The 19,604-nt window shown below is 38.7% G+C and overlaps 1 protein-coding gene across 13 annotated transcripts in view; it reads left to right on the forward strand.

Annotated features, from left to right (window-relative positions):
* Window positions 1-19,604, forward strand: part of LAMA2 (laminin subunit alpha 2) — a 4,753,606-nt gene that overhangs the window by 3,186,771 nt on the left and 1,547,231 nt on the right. For all 13 annotated transcript variants that reach the window (XM_044064325.1, XM_044064371.1, XM_044064344.1 and 10 more), the window contains 2 exons: window positions 2,448-2,633; window positions 2,726-2,853. In XM_044064325.1, coding sequence (XP_043920260.1) covers window positions 2,448-2,633; window positions 2,726-2,853 — 314 coding nt within the window. The remainder of the gene's footprint in view (window positions 1-2,447; window positions 2,634-2,725; window positions 2,854-19,604) is intronic.

Below are 19,604 nucleotides of genomic sequence, written 5' to 3' on the forward strand. Positions count from 1 at the left end.
TATGTTGACTTTAGAAGGCTCAGAAATGCTTACCTGAATATGCATGTTATACAGCTGGCTTGTGCAGTGTCCTGCTACTGTAGTGCACACCCCTAACTGACATCTGCATACAACACCTGAGATTTGTAACATAGGCTTATTCAGGCTGGCATGTAGGAAGAGCTAGTCATAACTACAACATATTTATTTTGTTTCAGTTTTGTTTCTGGTGTCATCACAGCAAAAGTATAAGCACGGAACAGTATAGTTGCCATAAACTATTGTTATTATCTTTCTGATACATTTGTTTTCGTTATGTGGTTCCCTCAAGTATTATGCGGGCTCCATGTGCTTTCCTAATTTGCACAATTGTAGGTAACTTTAGCCATCCAGAAAAAAAGGTATCTCTGAAATGTGGGCATACTTTAAAAATGAGCATGCCATCTGGAGGAGGGTCACCTCAGTAATGTTGTGCAGCAAGGTGAATGACTGAATAAATGTCTGTACTTCCTTCAGGATTGCGAAATTCAGAAAACCTGCAACTATGCCACCCTCAGAAACAAATCTGAATACAGTGCCCTAGGCAGTTGCATAGTTTGGTATTTTTAAGAATAGCACTGTGTGGCGTAGTGTGAGTCATCCTTTTTGGCTGCAGGGCAAGAGTAATACCTATGCAGATAACTGTGAGATAAAGATGTATGCTGGAAGCTTGTGAAGCACACTTTAAAAACTGTAAACAGCATGTCATTTTTCTGTGCAGCACCTGTGTTTGTTTGTCTGGCCAGGCTTTAATTTTATCTTTCACTCAATTAAGTACTAGTCTCATTGACTAGTGTCAAGCTAACACACAAAGGAACACTGGTGATAAGTGATAAAGAGGCAAAAAGAATATAAGAAATACAGCGTGGATGATACAGGTTTCAGTCTTGGAGGATATGCCATTAAATATGAGAGACAAGAGATGAAAGAAGGGCAGGGTGCATGAGACTGCTGCCCAGTACCAGATTACAGAAGCACAAACAGTGGAAAATCTGTATTTTATAGTGATTTATTTAACACCCTCCCGTACCCCTTTTAGTGTTTGTGACTAGTGAGATTTCCTCTGTCACACTGATCATAAACTAACAATTTCCTCTCTCTTTCTTTGAATATATAGGCAAAAACAGTCACACAAGCTCCCTTGACACAGCTCTCAGTAGTATTTTGTGATTTTGAATATGAAACAGGGTATAACTTCAGGCGAGCCTTGAAGCAGAGGAAGATATGTACTTTATAGGATGATGCTATTCTGTTAATGTGCATTGTCTTAGCTAACATTTACTTAATCAGTTTTTAAACATCTGTATTGATGCCATTTAGCAATATAAAGCCCAACCTCACCAGTTTTCGTTCTAAACACATTTCTGGAGGACACTGTTGTTGCACTTGGGTTGAGCATCAACATCACAAATTAGTGCCATAAACGGCCATCTTCTGTAAAATGTAACACATCTCATGTGGAAACATGCACTTGCAGGATCACTTGAACCATACACGCATATTTTAAGCACATACATATCAGCTTCCATGTCTGCTGCACGGCATGTTTAGGTCTCAACTGTCATGCATTTTATCTGATTTTAATTCAGACTACAGTACTGACATCTTCAGGCACATGGAGAAAATGCATGGAAAGTTACAAAAAGTCAAGCTACTATATCTGCCAACTATATAAACTTAGTACTGGACTGCAGTTCTCTGTGTAGTGAGAGACGGATTAAGAATTGAATATTTCTGCATTCCATCAACTCATCTACATGTACACATTCATGGACAGAGTACACACACACACACACACACACACACACACACACACACACACACACACACACACACACACACACACAAACACACACATAGCAATATGCAACACACACATGCACACACATGCATGAATGCACACACTTGCATGCACGCGAGTGCACGCACACATACACAGAGAGACATGCAACACACACATGGACACACGTATGCACACACTCACATACAGACATGCACGCGCCCGCACATACACACACTCACGCATGTGTACACTCTCACACACATATGACCACTTAGTATGCAATTTTTTACTGTATTTAGAGGAAAGTGATCTGTAAATATGAATTTTTCAGTACAGCCTTAAAGTTTACCATGTGAGTATTTTAACTTGTGGTTTATTTTCCTTCTAGTGAATGAGATGATAAGCAAAACTGGTGTTGGATTGGGGGACAAGTGTGGAAGTGGGATTTGGTAGGGACTGAGGGCACAGATAAGGTGTGTCTGCCCAAGCAAGTAATTAAATTGCTTCAGTTCTAAGAAGGGGATTCACTCTTCAAAGTTAACTTGGTAGAAGAAAACATTCAGTCTGTGCATCTACATTTACACATGCAAAATTCAGGCAAACTTCAGTTTTCCATATATCTCAGTCTATTCTGTCTGTTTCACAGCTGACTGCATATGGCGGCAAGATAAAGTATGCTATTTACTTTGAAGCAAGGGAAGAGATTGGACGCTCTACTTACGAGCCCCAAATCATCATAAGAGGAGGCTCCAGAAAAGAGAAGGTCATCGTACGTCATATGCCTGCTCCTCAGATTGGTCAACTGACAAGACACGAGATTGACGTGACTGAGGTAAGTATTTTGCCCTTTAAAGGATTACTGAGAAATTTATATTATTATTATTACCTGCTGTTCAAAAACTTACACTGTATTTTCTTCTGTAGCATGGTTGGCGGTACTATGGATCCATTGATGGCAACCCTGTGACACGAGAAGATTTCATGACTGTACTTTATGACATTGACTACATTCTTATTAAAGCATCATATGGAAATGTCATGAGACAGAGCAGGTAGATATTAACATTTCCTTGTTCCATTCTAATCTGTCTTTTTATCAATGCAGGCAAACAATATAATCCATAAACTTTGTGGCAAAAATAATGTAAGACAGTACACAAATTAATTTGGCCAGCACACAGGATGCTACTTTAAGTTAGTCTGTGCAGCACCTGTGTTCACCATATACTTTTTTAATGAAAAATTTACTTATTACAAGTGATCATGGGCTTAATAGTACTAATGGTTAGTGTATTTTGTAATGTGACTTTATTTTGAACAAAATGCCAAAATGCATGGACTGAATAAAGAAAGCTGGAAGAGTTAAAAAACAACCGCAGCAACCAAACCAGTGTGCCCATGTGTTATCTTGTAGTCATGACCCAGTGTATTTGTGGTAAATGTTGGGATAAGACTACACAAAATTTCCAAGAAGAACAATTTTGTCAAAGCTCAACTTGCACCACATTTAAAGTAGGCATGTTTTCTGTTGCAAAATACTTTTGACATGGAGAAATGGTAGAATTGTCTGTAAATAAAGCAAATGGACAGCCCACTTTCATTATGGAAGTATATGTTTGCTACAAGGTTGATATCTGGTGTCCAGGTTTATTACATTTTAGGGATATCAGTTTTACTATTGGGCTTGGGAGTAAAAGAGTGCTGGAAAATGTGGGACTGTGTTCTGCAGCATCGTGTGATGATAGCCTGTCAGAAGAAAAAGGCACAGATCAAGGGAGAAGAGAAGGAAGCCAGCAGAATATATGTAAAACAGTCCTAATGTGAAAGATTTGGCTGGCATTTGGGCTAGCACTGAGAAGAATGATAGGTGTGTGACTGTCTTTTGGAGTCCGTATGCAGGAAAGTGAAAAGTATGATGGCTGAAAGTCATCAGGTGAATTAGGTGTTGAATATGATGACATTTTGACTGCAAGGCAGGTAACAGTATTAAAAAAAGTTAAATTACAGAGGTTGTGCATTTCTCCTTTCACCAGAATATAAAGAAAACTCGTTTAAGCAATAGAGTATGGCAAAATGTGGATGATGTGCTAATTAAAAAAAAAAAAATCTAAATGCCAACAGTCAATGAACCTGACTTGAGAAATAAACAACATAACAGTAGAAGAAAATATATGGATGTCAGCAGTACTAAATTTATTAACAATGATCAAGAAAACAGCATGGACAATGAATATATCCTAGGGAAGACATACATAGATACCCACATGAAGTGTTTCACCCTTTTTATATGACCTCCTTCAAAGGACGATTAAAGTATTGCACAGTGAAGATTGGTTTATCTGGGGCCTTTCTTTTTGTTGTTTCTGTGCTGTATTATACATATAGCAGTTAATTACCACACTTGATCTAGGCTGAGTTCAAGAGTGAGGCATGGTTGTGTTCTATACTGTGCAATGGTAACCACTTTTGCAGATGTCAGCCTGCATTTTATTGTAATTTGCTATATAAAAATTGTAATACTTGATGTTCTAAGTAATGAATTGGTAAATCTGCTGATAACCCTAATAATAGTTCTTAACTTACATTCATTCTCTTTGTTTGGATGAAATTTCATTCTGTATATTAACTAATGTAGCAACAATTATTTTCCAACAGTAAAATGAATTATTTATGGTAAGCACATCAATTGAGAAAACAATACACTTCTAAGAATGTGTGAAGTCTAAGTATGTTTCATAAAAATGAATGTTATTTCTTCTCTATTCATACAAAAAAGCGCACAAGTTAAAACCTAGAACTCACAATGGAGTAACTGTTTCAGGCTTAAATCAAAACTGAGTTTGATATCTACAATGTCCAAGTACACTGTCACCATAGGCCAGTCATGTGATGCCATTCTATATTATGTAATCAACCATATAATTAATTTTCCTGCTTAAAACAAATGTTGACCAATGTCTCCTCTACACATACAAGGGTTTAATTCAGGCTATTGACCTTTTTTAAAGTAGTTTATGGTAAAATAAAGGGTTTCCTCTTTTCCTGAAGAGATTCAAGATTCTGAATTTGAACAAGAAGATGCAGGATGGATTCAACTTTTTTTCCCTTAGATTTCTGATTCAGACTCAGAGGAGAACTTTGTTTCTGATTCTCCTTGTGGGTGTTTCTTTTTCTCTTAGACTATTGCTAGAAAATCCCAGTGTTTTCAGTGGGAGAACACTGAGGTTTTTCGGTCCCTCAGAAAATTCCATGACTTGTTACAGAAGGATTTTCCAGAACCTACATCCAGTCCTCCTGTTCTGTCAGCTTTAGAGGATGTGTGTGTTACTGGCTGCAGTTTCCCTGTTAGTTAGCTACCCGCCCCTAAACAGGCAGATAGGATGCATAAAATTCCTCAGTCTTTTAAATTTCTATGTACTATTCCAAAACTTGACCAAGCAGCTACAGCTGTAGTTGATCCAACTGCTGCTACGCACTTAGTTAACTTCAATCCAACTCTTTCTAATAGTAATGGGAACATTATTGATAGGTAAATGTGAAAAAGTATATACTTCTGCAACTTTGGTTTTCAGAATTTTGAATTGTAAGGTTCATATGTTAAAGTTTTTTTTTCCAGACAAATTGTGAATGTATGAGAGAGTTTTTTATCTGCAGTTTCTTCTTGGGAGGAAAAATCTGCTTTAAATAACTTAGTTTCTTTATTTGCACAGGCCACTCACTCACTACTCATTGTTTGCAGTGTGTGTGTGTATGGCTGCATTCTCACAATCTTCCAGATGATATTAAAAATAAGATTTTGAATTCTCCCTTGGATAGAGGTTTAGTATTCAGCCTCTCTACTGTAGAGGTGACCAAAAAGTCTATTTTTCTGCTATTCATTTCCAACTTCCCCAACAGATTTTCTTTCTCCCCTTCCGTTTTTTTGCAGAAAACACAAAAACAGTCTCAACAGAATGCAGTAAACAGAAGTTAAAGAGAGAATGGCAAGGGAGTTCTAAAAAGTAATTTCTAACTTTCCAAAACCAAGGATAGTCCAATATGTTTGAATGACTATTCAAGAGACCCACTCCCAGACTAACCACATTTTTTTCTGTTCCAGAAAGTCTTAACCTCCATTTTTCTCTTTGGCAGCAGATTGCTTCAGACAGATGGATTCTGAGTATCATTCATCCCATTGCCAAGGATTGACAAAACCAGATCCTGCTTCACAAGTTCCTAATAATGTTCCTAATAACAAAGAATAAAAATGCTTGGAGACGAGTTCTGGATCTTTCTTTCCAAAACCTGTTTGCAATAGTGCCCTGATTCAAAATTATGTTGTACATCCTGTTACCTCTTCTTCCCTTTTATGTTTCCTGAAAACATTAGAATTATAAGGTGATTATTGTAGATCAGAATGCAAGTGAAGTACGCTGAATCTTTATGAAGCATGTCAAGGTTGTACATGCACATATAAATTCCAGACATGTACAATCCCTAGTGCCATTTTGTAAGAGCTGCCAGAGTGAGAGCATGCATGATCACAGTTGTTAGTTTGTATATAAGTTACTGAAGTTAAAGTCAATTAACTCTTATTGTGATGTGTTTGTATAAAACAAAGCTTCTTGAACAGAACCCATGAAGAATCTTCTATTGTGTCCAAAGTAGGAGAGTGATGCTGATCACACCCCAATTCGTCCAGACCTTAGACATTTCTTAAGGGTTTTGTATGTCTGGATCACATTGTCAGTTCTCTACCTTAACTTTTGGACTATTCACTACATCAAGAGTGTTTACAAACTATCTAGCTCCACTTATAGCTCATTGTACTCATATCATCATATATCATATAGCTCATACAGGGTATCCATATTTTTCCATATTTAGATGACTTGCTTATCTTTGCAGAGTATTTTTTTCAAAGTGTCAGGAATCTCTGTCTCTCTTGAGTGGGAGATGTCTTACAAAAGCTAGGATTCCAGTCAAAAGTCTTTATTGACCACTTCACATTGGATTGTGTTCCTGAGATGTCAACCAGAAAGGAATGAATAGATTCTTATTTAGATTAGTTTCTAAGGTTTTCAACTCAAGCTTTGTTCACTGCAAGGGAATACCTCAGGATTTTGGGTCTCATGGCATTTATGATTCTCATAATACTCCTAGCAATACTCCACAATAGAAAGATACAGCTGTATCTGAAATATCTTTGGTTCCAGCATGAACACACTTTATCTTTTCAAATCTTAATGTTGTGGTTTGTAAGAAGATAAATCTTTTTCATGGGGATAACAGATATCATTAAATACAGGTCTCCCCTTCTCCCTCCCAGCCCTAAAGTAGTCAGTCACCTCAAGCACTTTGGATATTGCTTGGGGAGCAGATTCAGGAGGGATAAAAGAGCAGTGATATAGGACAACAAGGGAAGGTGCAAGGTTTAAATATCTAGGAGATGCACTCAACTCTCTGAACCACCTTTGGACCCTGGGAACTCTTCAAAATGGTTTCAGACAGAACTAAAGTCATGAGGTACATCACCAAGCAAGGAGGAACCAGGCTGTACCCCCTTTGCAGACTAGCCATTTTAGCTTGGGATATAGCTTCAAAGCACAGCCTCACTGCACAGGCATACTACATTCCATTTGAGCAAATTTGTGTGGTAGACAACCAGGGCAGGATGAGGGCAGATCCTCAGGAATGATAACTAGATCAGGGGGACTTCAAACATTTGATGCAACTGTGGGACATTCCTCAAGATGACCTTAATGGCTCCTCTTTGAACAATCAACAGACAAGATTCTGTCCTAGGACTCTCTGCAAGAAGGCCTGGAAGGCAGATGACTTTTCTTTGGAAAGAAATGTTCCTGTATGCTTTTCCACCCTTTCCACTAATATCCAAGGTACTTATGGAGTTTTAGAAGGAATCCTCCAAGATCATTATGGTGAGTGCCTTCTGGCTTAGGCTTAGAAAACTGTGGTTCTCCTTTCTTGCATAAATAGCAAGGAGCAATTACCACAAGCTTCCTCACAGACCAGATCTACTCTGAAAATAACAGGGATGCTTGATACAATCTGACATCAGTCATTTTCCATTGACGGCCTGGTAATAAAATTCCTTTTAGGCATCTGTTTATCGAGGATGTGCAGCAGGTACTAATGGATGCAAGAAAACTTACTACTAAAAATAATATATTAGCAGATGGAAAAGGTTCTCTAGTTATTGCTATCAGGTAACCAGCACCCATTCAGGGCTAGTTGTTCACTAGTTTTAGAATATTTGTGTGAGTTACTATCTTATGACATTTCTTATTCCTCTATCAAGCTTCATTTAACAGTCATTTCAGCATATCTGCCCATAGTTCCTACTCTTTCAAGGCAGTCTCATGTCAACATGGTCTTGAAAGGGGTTACGCATAAGAGGCCGCCAAGTAAACCGGTGGCTGTTACTTTGCATCTTAATGCACTTGCTCCATTTTAACTAGCTAATCTTGATGACTTGAGGTTCTTAACATAGAAAACAGTTTTACTGCTTGTTCCAACCTCTACCAGAAGGGTATCTGAGTTGCAGGCTCTTATGGTGAATAAACCCTACCTCATTTTCCATAGGGACAGGGTTTCTTTGAGAATTAATCCTTCTTTTATACCTAAAGTGGTATGCAAGTTTTCTATCACCCAAACTCTCCATTCCCCATTTTCTTTACTAAATCTAAACATAGTGGATAAAGGATACTCCATGCCTTGGATGTCCACAGACATCTCAGTACTATCCTGACAGAACTATATTTCAGAGATCTTTGGATCAATTTTGTATTTCTTGTAAAGGTAGGAAGAAGGGACAATCAGCATCAAAACATACTATTTGCAAATGGTTGTCTAAGGCTATTCCCTTTTGTTATATTCACCATAACAAGTCTATTCCAGGCAGGTTCAAGGTCCTCTACCAGTGCCTTGGCTTCATCTATGATTTTTTGGAATAGGCTGGATTCTAGAAATATTCTAGAATCTGCTTCTTGGTTCTCTGTACACACTTTTACAAAGCAGTATATGCTTGATTCCTTCTCTATGGCCAAATCAAATTTTGCTAGGACCATTCTACAGGGGTTCCTGGACTCTTCTCCATCGACCTCAAAAATGTAGTTAGCTATGGTAATCTACCCATATAGGTAAGGTTATTGCAGTAGGGATCAGTATTATTAACGTAGTACAGCTGCGTGTGAACTTAACTTTAACAGCATATGTTCAAATGATCACTGCTGCAGTAGCCACATCCCATCATCCCTCCTTCTATCCTGCTATTTTATTTTTGTGTGTGTTTTTATTCCAAGGTGTGGACATTTATGATTTGCTGTTCCTTGCATGGTCCTTTCAGGGCTCAGCCTTTTCTCTCTCTGCTGACAGGAAGGCTGTGAATGGCTTTGCACCAGAACTTGTTTTTTAGTCAGCTCATCTTGAGCCACTTTACAGCTTGGGCATGTGAAAGGTGCCCTCAAGCTTTGCAAGCTGGCCAGTCATTATATACTAGGCTACATATAACCCATATAGCTAGTGCTACTGCAGCAGTGATCATTAAAACATCTGTTGTTATGGTAAGTTCAAATTACACAACTGTACTTTCATGCCCAAAGAAAACGTCTATATGATCATGGTGCAGCTGATTTTCTATGCTCTTGTGGGTCTCTAAGGCACCTACCTCCACACAGAGATGAGCAAAAAGTCAAGCTGGATCCTTTTTTGGAGGTTGAAGCCTGCCAAGTTATTTTTAGGCCTTTTCAAATGGAATCATCTCAATCCTTTGGATTTTTATGAAGTGCTTGGTCAAGACTGCATTGAACAAGATACTTGTAGGTGTCAAGGTATTTCTGTACTTGGGTAATTGTCTCCTTGCTAAAGCCTTGCTAGAGAGGTTGTATTCTAGCTACTCTGCCTGTTCCAATCCTAAAGCAATAGAACAAACACTCCAACATTGCAGAAGAAGACATCAAACACACATGCTTTTACGTGTTGCTTTTGTCACTGTACTTTGCAAGACCAGTCTTCATTTAGAAATTAATTTTATCCATTAAGTGGTGTTTTAGTTCCCCCAGCAAAACTCCATATTTCAAAAAGTCTTTGGTGGCAAATGTACAATCCTTGACCTTACTGTGGGCAGTCACTCTCAACTGTCTTAACCTATGTTGACTTTGTCCATAACTGGATCAGTGGTAGGGTTGGTATGGTTGGGTCATTACCAAGACCAGACTGTACAAGGTACTTGATTATTGCCAGAGACCAGTCTACATATAAATATTATGTAAGAGAGGGTGGTACTTCTTAACCTACAAGTTTTTCAGGAATTCATTCCTTGAAGAGGTATTGCCATATGTTCTAACAACTTGTCTGTGATGTGGCATGTGGCACATAAGCAAGTAGAGTCAAATTTATTCATAACTCATGTGTCAAAATGTGATGAAACTGTGGGTTTAAAGCCATGTTCTGATAACTACACAAGTGACTCCATAAGCCAACTCTCTCATGAACAGGCTCAGATTTTGCCTGATGATGTCACATGAGCTTATCAGTATCATGGAAATGTTTCCACTGGTTGGGGAATCCTTGCTGCAGTTTATCAAGTGCCGCAACTTCTACTCCTTGATTCACTCTCCAGGGATGTTGCTCAGGAATACTGTAGCTTATTTGTGGGATCCAGAAGTCTTTTACACTTTACGCCATTTCCCTTGATTCCCAAATATTGCATAAAAACAAAACAAAGCAAGTCCAACATCATTTTATAGCCTTTTATTTTTTTTTGGCTACAGTGCATACAGCTCCCTCCCTGCTTTGGAGTCATCTTGTGGAGGACACTCTTAGACTGAAGTCCTGCAAGACCCTCCTATCTCACTGCTCTGGCAAGCTTCATCTGGAGCTCTATTTCTTCAGGCTGAATGCATATTTTTCCTTTTCTACTTTCTTTTGTGGGCAAGGATACTGTTTACCTTTCTAGAGTTTTCTAGATTGTCACGTATAAGTACAGACTTTATAGCAGAAAAACATATAAGAGTTAATGAAAGCATTTTTCAATTTGAAACACATCAAAAGGGCTAGATCCCTTTTTGTTCCTGTACCATCATCCTGACTATCTTTTTCAATCTTTTGAGACAGGTCTTTAGTTATTCTTCTACTAAGATTAATTTGTCAATGATCTTAAACTGTAAAGAGGGATTATATAATTCTACTTTGCTCTCACAAAAAGTTCATAAGACATTTCTGATGGGTACCCTTCTACTTCCACCTCAGTTTAAAGAACCACTACTCCAGCTGAATCTATAGTTTAAATTAGAAAAGTTCTCTCATCCTCCTTCCGAACAGAGTTTGAAGGCAGAACTGAAATACCTTTCTTTGAAGTGTTTCTTTCCAGTAGCTATTATTTCTGGGTGGTGGATTTCAGAATCCCGGGACTTGTTTGACCAGTCACTGTCTCATCTTCCAAAATGATAAAAAATGTTTCGCAACCAAATCTTGCTTTAAGTAAAAAAAAGTTGCCATAGAATCTTCTTGAATCAGTCATTCTGTTTTCTACCGTAACTATTCTAATGTAAGGGAGTACTGTAATGTAAGTATTCTGATGTAAGTGAATTATATAGATGTCCACAGACAGTTGTATTTAATTTGTATTGAACAAACGCAATTAGATATGACCCTTAATTGTTTGTATCCTATGCTGTTAACATATTGGGCTCCAATTTATCTAAGAATACTCTGTCTAGACAACAGCTCAGAGTGTACTACATTTGTTATACTAAACATATCAACAACTTGCCATATCTGCCTATAGCACTTTTCATTATAGCAGTGGCTACATTCCATGCAGTCTTTTCTATGGATGATGCTTGCACAGCTGTGTGACATGGATTTTTCTGAATACATTTACAGAACACTATATGATGGATGTGATCTCATTTTCTAGGATTTTCTTCAGGGCCATGGTCATACAAGGTGTTCATTCATGATCCCTATTAGAATGATGACTTGGGTATTCTGTCCTAATGGCTTGAAGAAGATGAACTTAACTCAGTGACAGAGGTGAATGATCACAATTAATCCACTTCAACATACACATCCACCTTTCCCTAGCTAGACAGACAGAGTCTATGGAAAAATGCCATAACGAATGCACCGTTAGAGATGTTTGTCTCTCTTCTTTTCACTTATTTATGCTATAATGTTGAATGGTATACTTCAGATCTAGAGAGTAGCAAGGGGCATGAATCATTTTGGGTAAGGGGAAGGAGTTTATTATTTTTAGAACTTTTTAATTAATTTATTTATTTATTTTTTGCAGAGATAAGACTTGTGGTCTCAGTCCTAAAGGTTTTACAGGATGAACCAAAATGATACAGCTCTATAAGAAATCCAGAAATGGGCCATTTAGTCCCAGTTACAATAATTTGTTGATCCCGAATATGGTTAATTAAATGAGAACTGTTTCCTAATAATTAAGTTACTAAAAGTAGTGGATCTTATCTTTTGCTGTTTACACAACAAAGCTTTTTAATCACTAAACTTGAATCTAATAGGTAGTGCTTTCCTTTTAGTGGTACTATATTAATTGGGTTATAGGGTTGTATTGCTAATGCTGTGTGGTTTGTTTTTCTCTAATCATTTAAATTGTATTTCAAAAAGCTATGCAGCTGTATCATTATACAAAATAAGTAAGCTTAATTTATTTGACCTTTCATCTATTGATCAACTCATTTTGCAGGTGCTTCTGTAGTTTGCCCTTTAGAGAGTTATTTTAATTATTGTACAGTACCGTCCCTGTAACTAGACACTAAAAATGAATAGCAGATATCTGAGTAGCATTTGAATCAGATGTTATTCTAAAAGAAAAACACAGTGAGATAATTGTTTCCACTGCAGCAGTTTTCTGAGTAGTTGGTTATGTTTTTTCAGGGTAGACATGTACAATTTGTAGTTGAGAGGTGACATTGGTATGTGCAATCTATGCATTCAGAATACTGAAACCATGCCCTGTAGAAGTCACAGGGGCAGGACAAGTATTCTTAGGATTTATAGGCCTAACACTGAGGATCCTCCTTTATAGCCTCATGTTTGGATTTATTCTTTCCACAAATCAATGATCTGCATTTTTCAATGTCCTCATGCTAGGTATGAATGTTAATATGATGATTCACCCACTATTTCTTTTCTGAATATCATTCAAATTGGATCTTATTTCTTGTTATCTACAAAAAATGTTGGTGTATTTGCATGCATTGCTTTTTTATGGTTGAAACTTGTCTATATTTAAAGATGAAAGAAGAAGAATGCTGTTTGCAGAACTGGTGTGAGAGTTTATTTATTTATTGACTATATACACCTCAAATATCTGATCAAGATGGCTAATGAATACTATTAGTTACTGTGATGCATTTAAAATTGCCTTTCTCAAACACACTGTAGCTATGCAAAGACAGATCCATTGCTTTTTAACTGTGAACAAATTAAAGTTCATCTACAGGCTACCTCAATAGTCACTACTTATAGACACCTTATTGACTGAATATGTCTCAGATGCCTGATTGCAGTCAAATTAAAATAATAATAATAATAATAATAGTTACAGTAACTGTTTCAGCTTTTTTTACTCAATCATACACACACATTTGCCCTACCAGGTGAGATCAATGACTTTTTGACTGTACCAATTACATACATTTTATTTACTTTGTCTATCTCAGAAGTCTAATTGTGATCAACGAATAGATATATAAATAGCGGCCACAGTCATGAATTTGAACTCATTGATCTTTAAACTCCCCCCAAAAACAAAACATCCACTTGGAAACATATATGCCGACAAGCTGCAGCCACTTTAATGACCGATTGTGATCAAATGAATGAATATTTACAAAAATAAAGGCCACAGTAAAATATTACAGTTTTCTGCTGGCAGCCTTGTACAGTTCAAAGCATGGTAATCTTCCCACATATATGCAGAGGTGTGCCCATCAACTACAGCCACCTTATTGACTCTGTTCATCTAGGATTTCTGTGATTAAATGAATGAATGAATAATTCAGTAAATAATGACTCCAGTAATTTATTTCAGTTTGTCTTTCAAACACTATAATGTTGCCCAGTATAATACTCCCTGCTCAAATACATATCCACAAACCCACTAAAATGCACTCCATTTACAGTAACTTTATTGTCTGTTCACTTCATATGTCTGTCTCATAAATAATGACCTCATAAATAAGTTAGTTTGTTGCTGTTAGAAACATGTAATATAATACACTTCACCCCCTTACACAAAAAAACACACACATAAAGGTGTGTCCTCAGTTACAGCCAAATATTTGTAGCTCAGATTTCTGACTGTGATCAAATGAAAGCAAGCATAAGTAATGGCTACAGTAATGTATTTTAGCTAATTGCTATCATAAGCATGAAGTACAACCTCCCGCAACACCCTAAACACACACACACACACACACACACACACACACACACACACACACACACACACACACACACAAACACACAAACACAGTTTCAAACTACATACCATCCTGTACTGGCTAGCAAAGACATCTTAAGAATCACAGAATAATAATTTTACTAGAAATTTATTTTCCATTACATTTGCATGTGAGCTTCATCTACTATGTCTGCGTTATTTCACTTTTCTGATTCAGATACAAGACACTTGATGCAGTCTGAGCCAGTGGAAAAGACTGTTTGCTGATTCATTTAACAACCCAAATAGACACCATCCAACTGTCACACTTGCCACCTGAAAAGGCTTAATCACGTAATTTTCTGAGGCATGTGCTTAAGTGCTGTGCTATCCCACACAGGTCAGTTGACATTTTCCGTTATAGATACTGAAACTCGGTGTATGAGTTCCAAGTCATAACATTTGAATACTGACTAGTTTTAAGAAAAACATTAATTAAACAAAGGTACATTTTATTTTGGACTGTTACTGTCCAGTGGTTCCACTGAGCTTCTACAGTTAATCTTGGCTTAGTTTGATTACACTGAAATTATCCTTTTTGATGGAGAGTTTGAAGGTTGAGAGAGTGATTCTACATCCCCTTCCCTAGTAATGCACCCCTGGTTGCTTGCACCATCTTACCTTTGATTGATGTGGCTGGCTTTGTGTTGACCCATAATAACATCATAGAGTGGCCCATTGACACTCCCATTCACTGCTTAAAGGTAGTGAGGGCCAAGGTTTCATGTCCAAGAAATTACTTACAAGCAGTACTGTTTGAGAAGGAGTCATTGGGTTAACCTGTGTCAGGGTCTGTAGAGCAAAAGCTCATTAATCTGCTTGCCTTGCTGTGAGCTAGAGTCGTAGCTGTGGGGTTTTGCATTTAAGAACCTTGGTTTTATGTCTGCACAAGTGTTGATGCAGACCTGTCTTCCTTCCACCCCACATTGGCTTGCATGTGATTAATTTTCAATCCAGTATATCTGACATAGTGGCTACCAGCTGTATATTCATTTGAACCTGTGAGTCATTTAACATGCAGCTGTCAATGATTTCTGAGTTCCTTTCCATCACTAGCTACCTAGGAAATTGTGTGGGGAGATTATAATGGTTGAGATGGATGAAGTCTATGAACACCCATATTCTAATTTCTTGAGCACCTTTTGGGTGATGTCAATTTAAGGAGTCCCTGTGGCATATGGGATCTAGCAATACCCCAGCATCCAATAATGTCTGACCTGTTGTGTTGAAAAGATCCACAATGATCCCTCTCCTGGAGGTGCCCTTTAAAGATGAGGATCATGCAAGCCTAAAGCCTGAATTCAGTGGCATACTACTGCTGTACCCATCAAGAGGAATGATGCCTTGCATTGTCTTCCACCAAAAAATGGAATAATGCTTTATCTAATCACCACAAGACTGAATAATGTGTGGTTTTGGTGAGCCTCTAACATTCCCAGTAGCCATAGGCTACTTCCTCTTAGCAAGGGTATAGAGTGGATTAAATGTGGGACAGAAATGACAAGAAAGTTTAATTTTTGTCATATTGAGCTATTCATGTCATATGTCATGGGATGGATCCCCTCCTTCAGCTTTAGTGCTTAGAGTACTATAGGGCTTCCCTGAGTTTGTCATCAGGGAGAATATCTCTTTGACCCTATCTGTTGCTACTCAGATGGACTGTCACATTATCAGCTGTCTCTTAGACTTAGTAGATGCTTATTTAAGGTGGTAGGTTCTGTTGTGTGCTTAGGCAATGATTTGACTGAAAACATTCCCCATGTGGACATACTGAGTAACCTTCTACTAGACACTCCCAATACCAGGAAAGAATCTTCAGCAGGAGTTTTAGTCCTAGCTTGATGCACATCTGGGTAGGAGTCAGGCGTGTTCCTCATTTAAGAGTCTATTGCTAGACCATCCATGTTTTGCTCTTCCATGAAACATACAAGACATCATAAACATTTTAACTTCAAGACACTGTCCCCTCTATCTCTGACCTCTTTACCAGCTGGAAGCTCACAAAGGTCTTTGGCCGATCTTCCTTCAATGGTTCATGTTTTTGCTTGGTAGATCAGAAGGTAGGTCTTCTAGTACATTCTGCTTGAACAATCATTTGTTAGTGGTTTGCAGTATGTAGTTTATGTCTGCTTTATCACTTCCTTCTTCTGCTGATTTCTTCCATCCCCTGTTTCTTTCTTGGGTTCTTATTCACAGGTAAGTAGTTGGTGCAGTCCCAAGCTCAATTGTGTGGTGCCCAGTGGTAGCTGCTCTGTCTCTTGTAGAGTAAGTCTCCTATACTTTCTTTCCCATTGAACTGACATGGCTGCCTGGTCTGCTTCTTTGTTTGATGGCCCACCACCCGTTAGGAGTATTTATGGCCTCATTCTCCCTTTCTTACAAAGATTCAAGAAGACTGGTCTCTTGAAATACTTTGTTGAGTTAGTTAAGGAGCTCTTCACTGTTGTTCCATCTGATTCTCTTGTGGGTATTGCTGCCATTTCATGGGGGTTGCTCAATAAAATTCCTGAGTCTCTGGAACCATATTAGTAAAAGCCTAGAAGGAGAATTTCCATTTCTGTCCATATTTGGGGTTAATAATGGCAAACTGTTGTATTTGTTATTCCTAGAGGGTTCCCCCCATGCAAAACCCCTGTTTTCTCTCTATTGAAATTCAGCCGTATGGATGCATTTGCTATGGCTTCCTTTCCTGCTACTGTCAGAGACTGTCCATTTTGGTTAGTGAGTTTATGTTCTCCACATTAGTTGTTTATTCCATTACAGAGAGTTGAGGTCAACTAGGCTTGAGAGCCTGGATGCTGGACATGCTATGCTAGCATGTGCATGTCCTCATGCTATGTTAGCTGAAGCCCTTAGGATGGCAGTGTTAAGCCGCCTGCATATTCAGACTCTTTAGTGCCAGTTTCAACCTATTGGAACATGTTTGGTGAGTTTTCTACTAAATTGGTGGCAGATCTTCCCTTCTCTGTCCAATGCCCTTTTGCAAAGATGATACTTGGCAATGCTGGAATGGTTCTCTGTGGCAATGCGGCTTCATTGTTTTTTAACTTGTAGGCTGAAATCTGGGTCTTTCTGGTCATGTAGTCAAGGTCATTTGCCCTCTGCGTATTTGTCATATGGTCTGTATTGTGATTATACCTTGGGTTAGGAGCACTTTGCTACTGCCTCTCTTTGCAGATCATAGAGGACCACATTTTTGTGTCAGGAAGCCCATTTATTTTGTCTGCTTCTCAACTTGGCTCCCCAGGAATTCACATTCTTTGGAATAAGTTCCTGCAGTCAGTCACTCAGAACTACCCCTGCCTTCCTTTGGGAGGAAGTGACACCTGAACACACATGCAAGATGGGTCTGTAAGGGTGGCATACTCTGGACACGAGTTTTTTTTTTACCATTTCATGTGGGGACAATGGCCATCTCATTCACTTTTTGGGCAAATAGAATCAATGTAAGACTGTTATGTCATGCCCTTGCTATTGGTTACAGGGATTTCCATCCTCTTGCTCATTCTACCTTTTATCATAGAGTTCAGAGATGTAGCTGATCATTGCCTTCAAACCCTAATAATTGTGGCTGGGGAAGCATGAGCTTAGTCTACACCTCTTAGACCACATTGAGAACTCTCTTTGGGTAGCCAGAGTTGTTTATACTAGTCAGAAAATACTCACCTCCTCCTTAGTGCTTGACCAAGGTTCTTTTCACCAGGACCTTTACACCCTTCTCACTAGTTCCAGAAAAGAGTCTTGAGCTACTGGGATGCCCTTTCCTTGTTTTTCAGTTGACTACAGTTATTTGGATGGAGAAAGTATCACATTGTACCATCAATGTCAGTCTGATGTGTATGGCTGCAGTGTCTTGAAGACCTGTTGCTGGAGCTTAGTTTCCTCTTCTGATTCCCAGGCAGATGCCTGCACTTGGTTCCTAGTAAAGAGCAAAAATTATGTCCATTTCTGGCAGACTAGGTAGCTTCCTTGGGAGGGCTGCTTAGAGATAATATCTTGTAGAGATAATTCCCATTTTGGGGGCCTAAACCTCTGGTTTAATAGATTTGCCCTTTTGGCGTTCAGCCTGTTTTACTGGTAGTGTCAGCGTTTGCTATATGAGCTAATCTTTTGTCCTATTGTCTGCTTATTGTCATTCTCAGATCTCTGACCAGTTTTTCTTCTCCTGCTTCTTTGTGGCAGTAGTGAGTGGGGGAGTGAAGTAAGCCCTGCATTTATGGAGCTATACATCTTTACCTGGGGGAGGGGTTCTGCTCTTGAAGAGACCAATCAGTGACTCATCACCTGTATCCCTGGGAATGAGGGTTTGTGTTTGCCTTTTATTCCTGAGAGAATGGGCTATTGTGGCCTCTGTACCACTAGACAGATCTGCCTGTTGGCTCTGGCATTACTCAAGCCCATTTCTTATTAGAGGTAGCTGAACTCATATTTGCTTGCTATGCTTTTGGCATACTTGGTCACCATGATCCTTTTGACTGGCAAGGCTGCCACTCAGTGGACAATATAATCATGTTCACATCTACAGAATCCTGCCTCTTCTGGCTGAGTTTATGCAGAACTCAACCTTCTTAACCAGTACTGATGATGTCATGTGGTTCATTTCCCTCTGCTGGCTTATTGCTTGGGAATCACTGCAATCACAGGAGTCGTCAAGTAGAGTCCTTGATGTTAAATGTAACACATACATTTTTAACATATCACTTTATCTAAGTAGCCTATTTACCACAAGAGGAGTGGATTCTGGCCTAGAAATTGTAGCTTATTGGCTGTTTGGGCAGTTTTTTCCATCTTGTTCAACTTTCTGGTTTAAAAACCCACATCTGTGCTTATTTCCCACCTTTCCTGTAACTAATCTAGTCCAGATACAGATTTGCTGTAACCAGGACTGTTTGTAAGCTTCTAAGCAGTGCCAAAGTCTGCTCTTCAATTTTTCACTTAGATCTGCTAGTTCTCTCCTGTCCTGCACTTTTACTAGCTTATTAGTTTAGCACTTTACCAGACTTCCTGTGGCAATTATTGTAGCACACAAAAGTGCTACCAGCACTAAACGTTCTAGAAGGAAACAGCTCCAGTACTTATTAATACCCACCTCTCCACGCATGTCTAAAGGTCAGTTCCCTGTGCTTTCTCCTATTAACCTGGTGAACTTGGGCATCTTAAGGCAATGTAGCAACTGCCTCATGTACACTGACAACCCTCTCCTCTTACCTCCCAACACTCAGACTTGTGAGAGGTGCACTTATATATTCAAATTGGAAGCCTTGCACTCTCCAGCCAAGACTGGAACAGCTGGCACCACACCACATCACATGGAACATATACCCCTCC

This window comes from Protopterus annectens, chromosome 1.part0 (genome assembly GCF_019279795.1).
Source record: "Protopterus annectens isolate FY-2018-M chromosome 1.part0, PAN1.0, whole genome shotgun sequence".
Classification (NCBI taxonomy): domain Eukaryota; kingdom Metazoa; phylum Chordata; order Ceratodontiformes; family Protopteridae; genus Protopterus; species Protopterus annectens.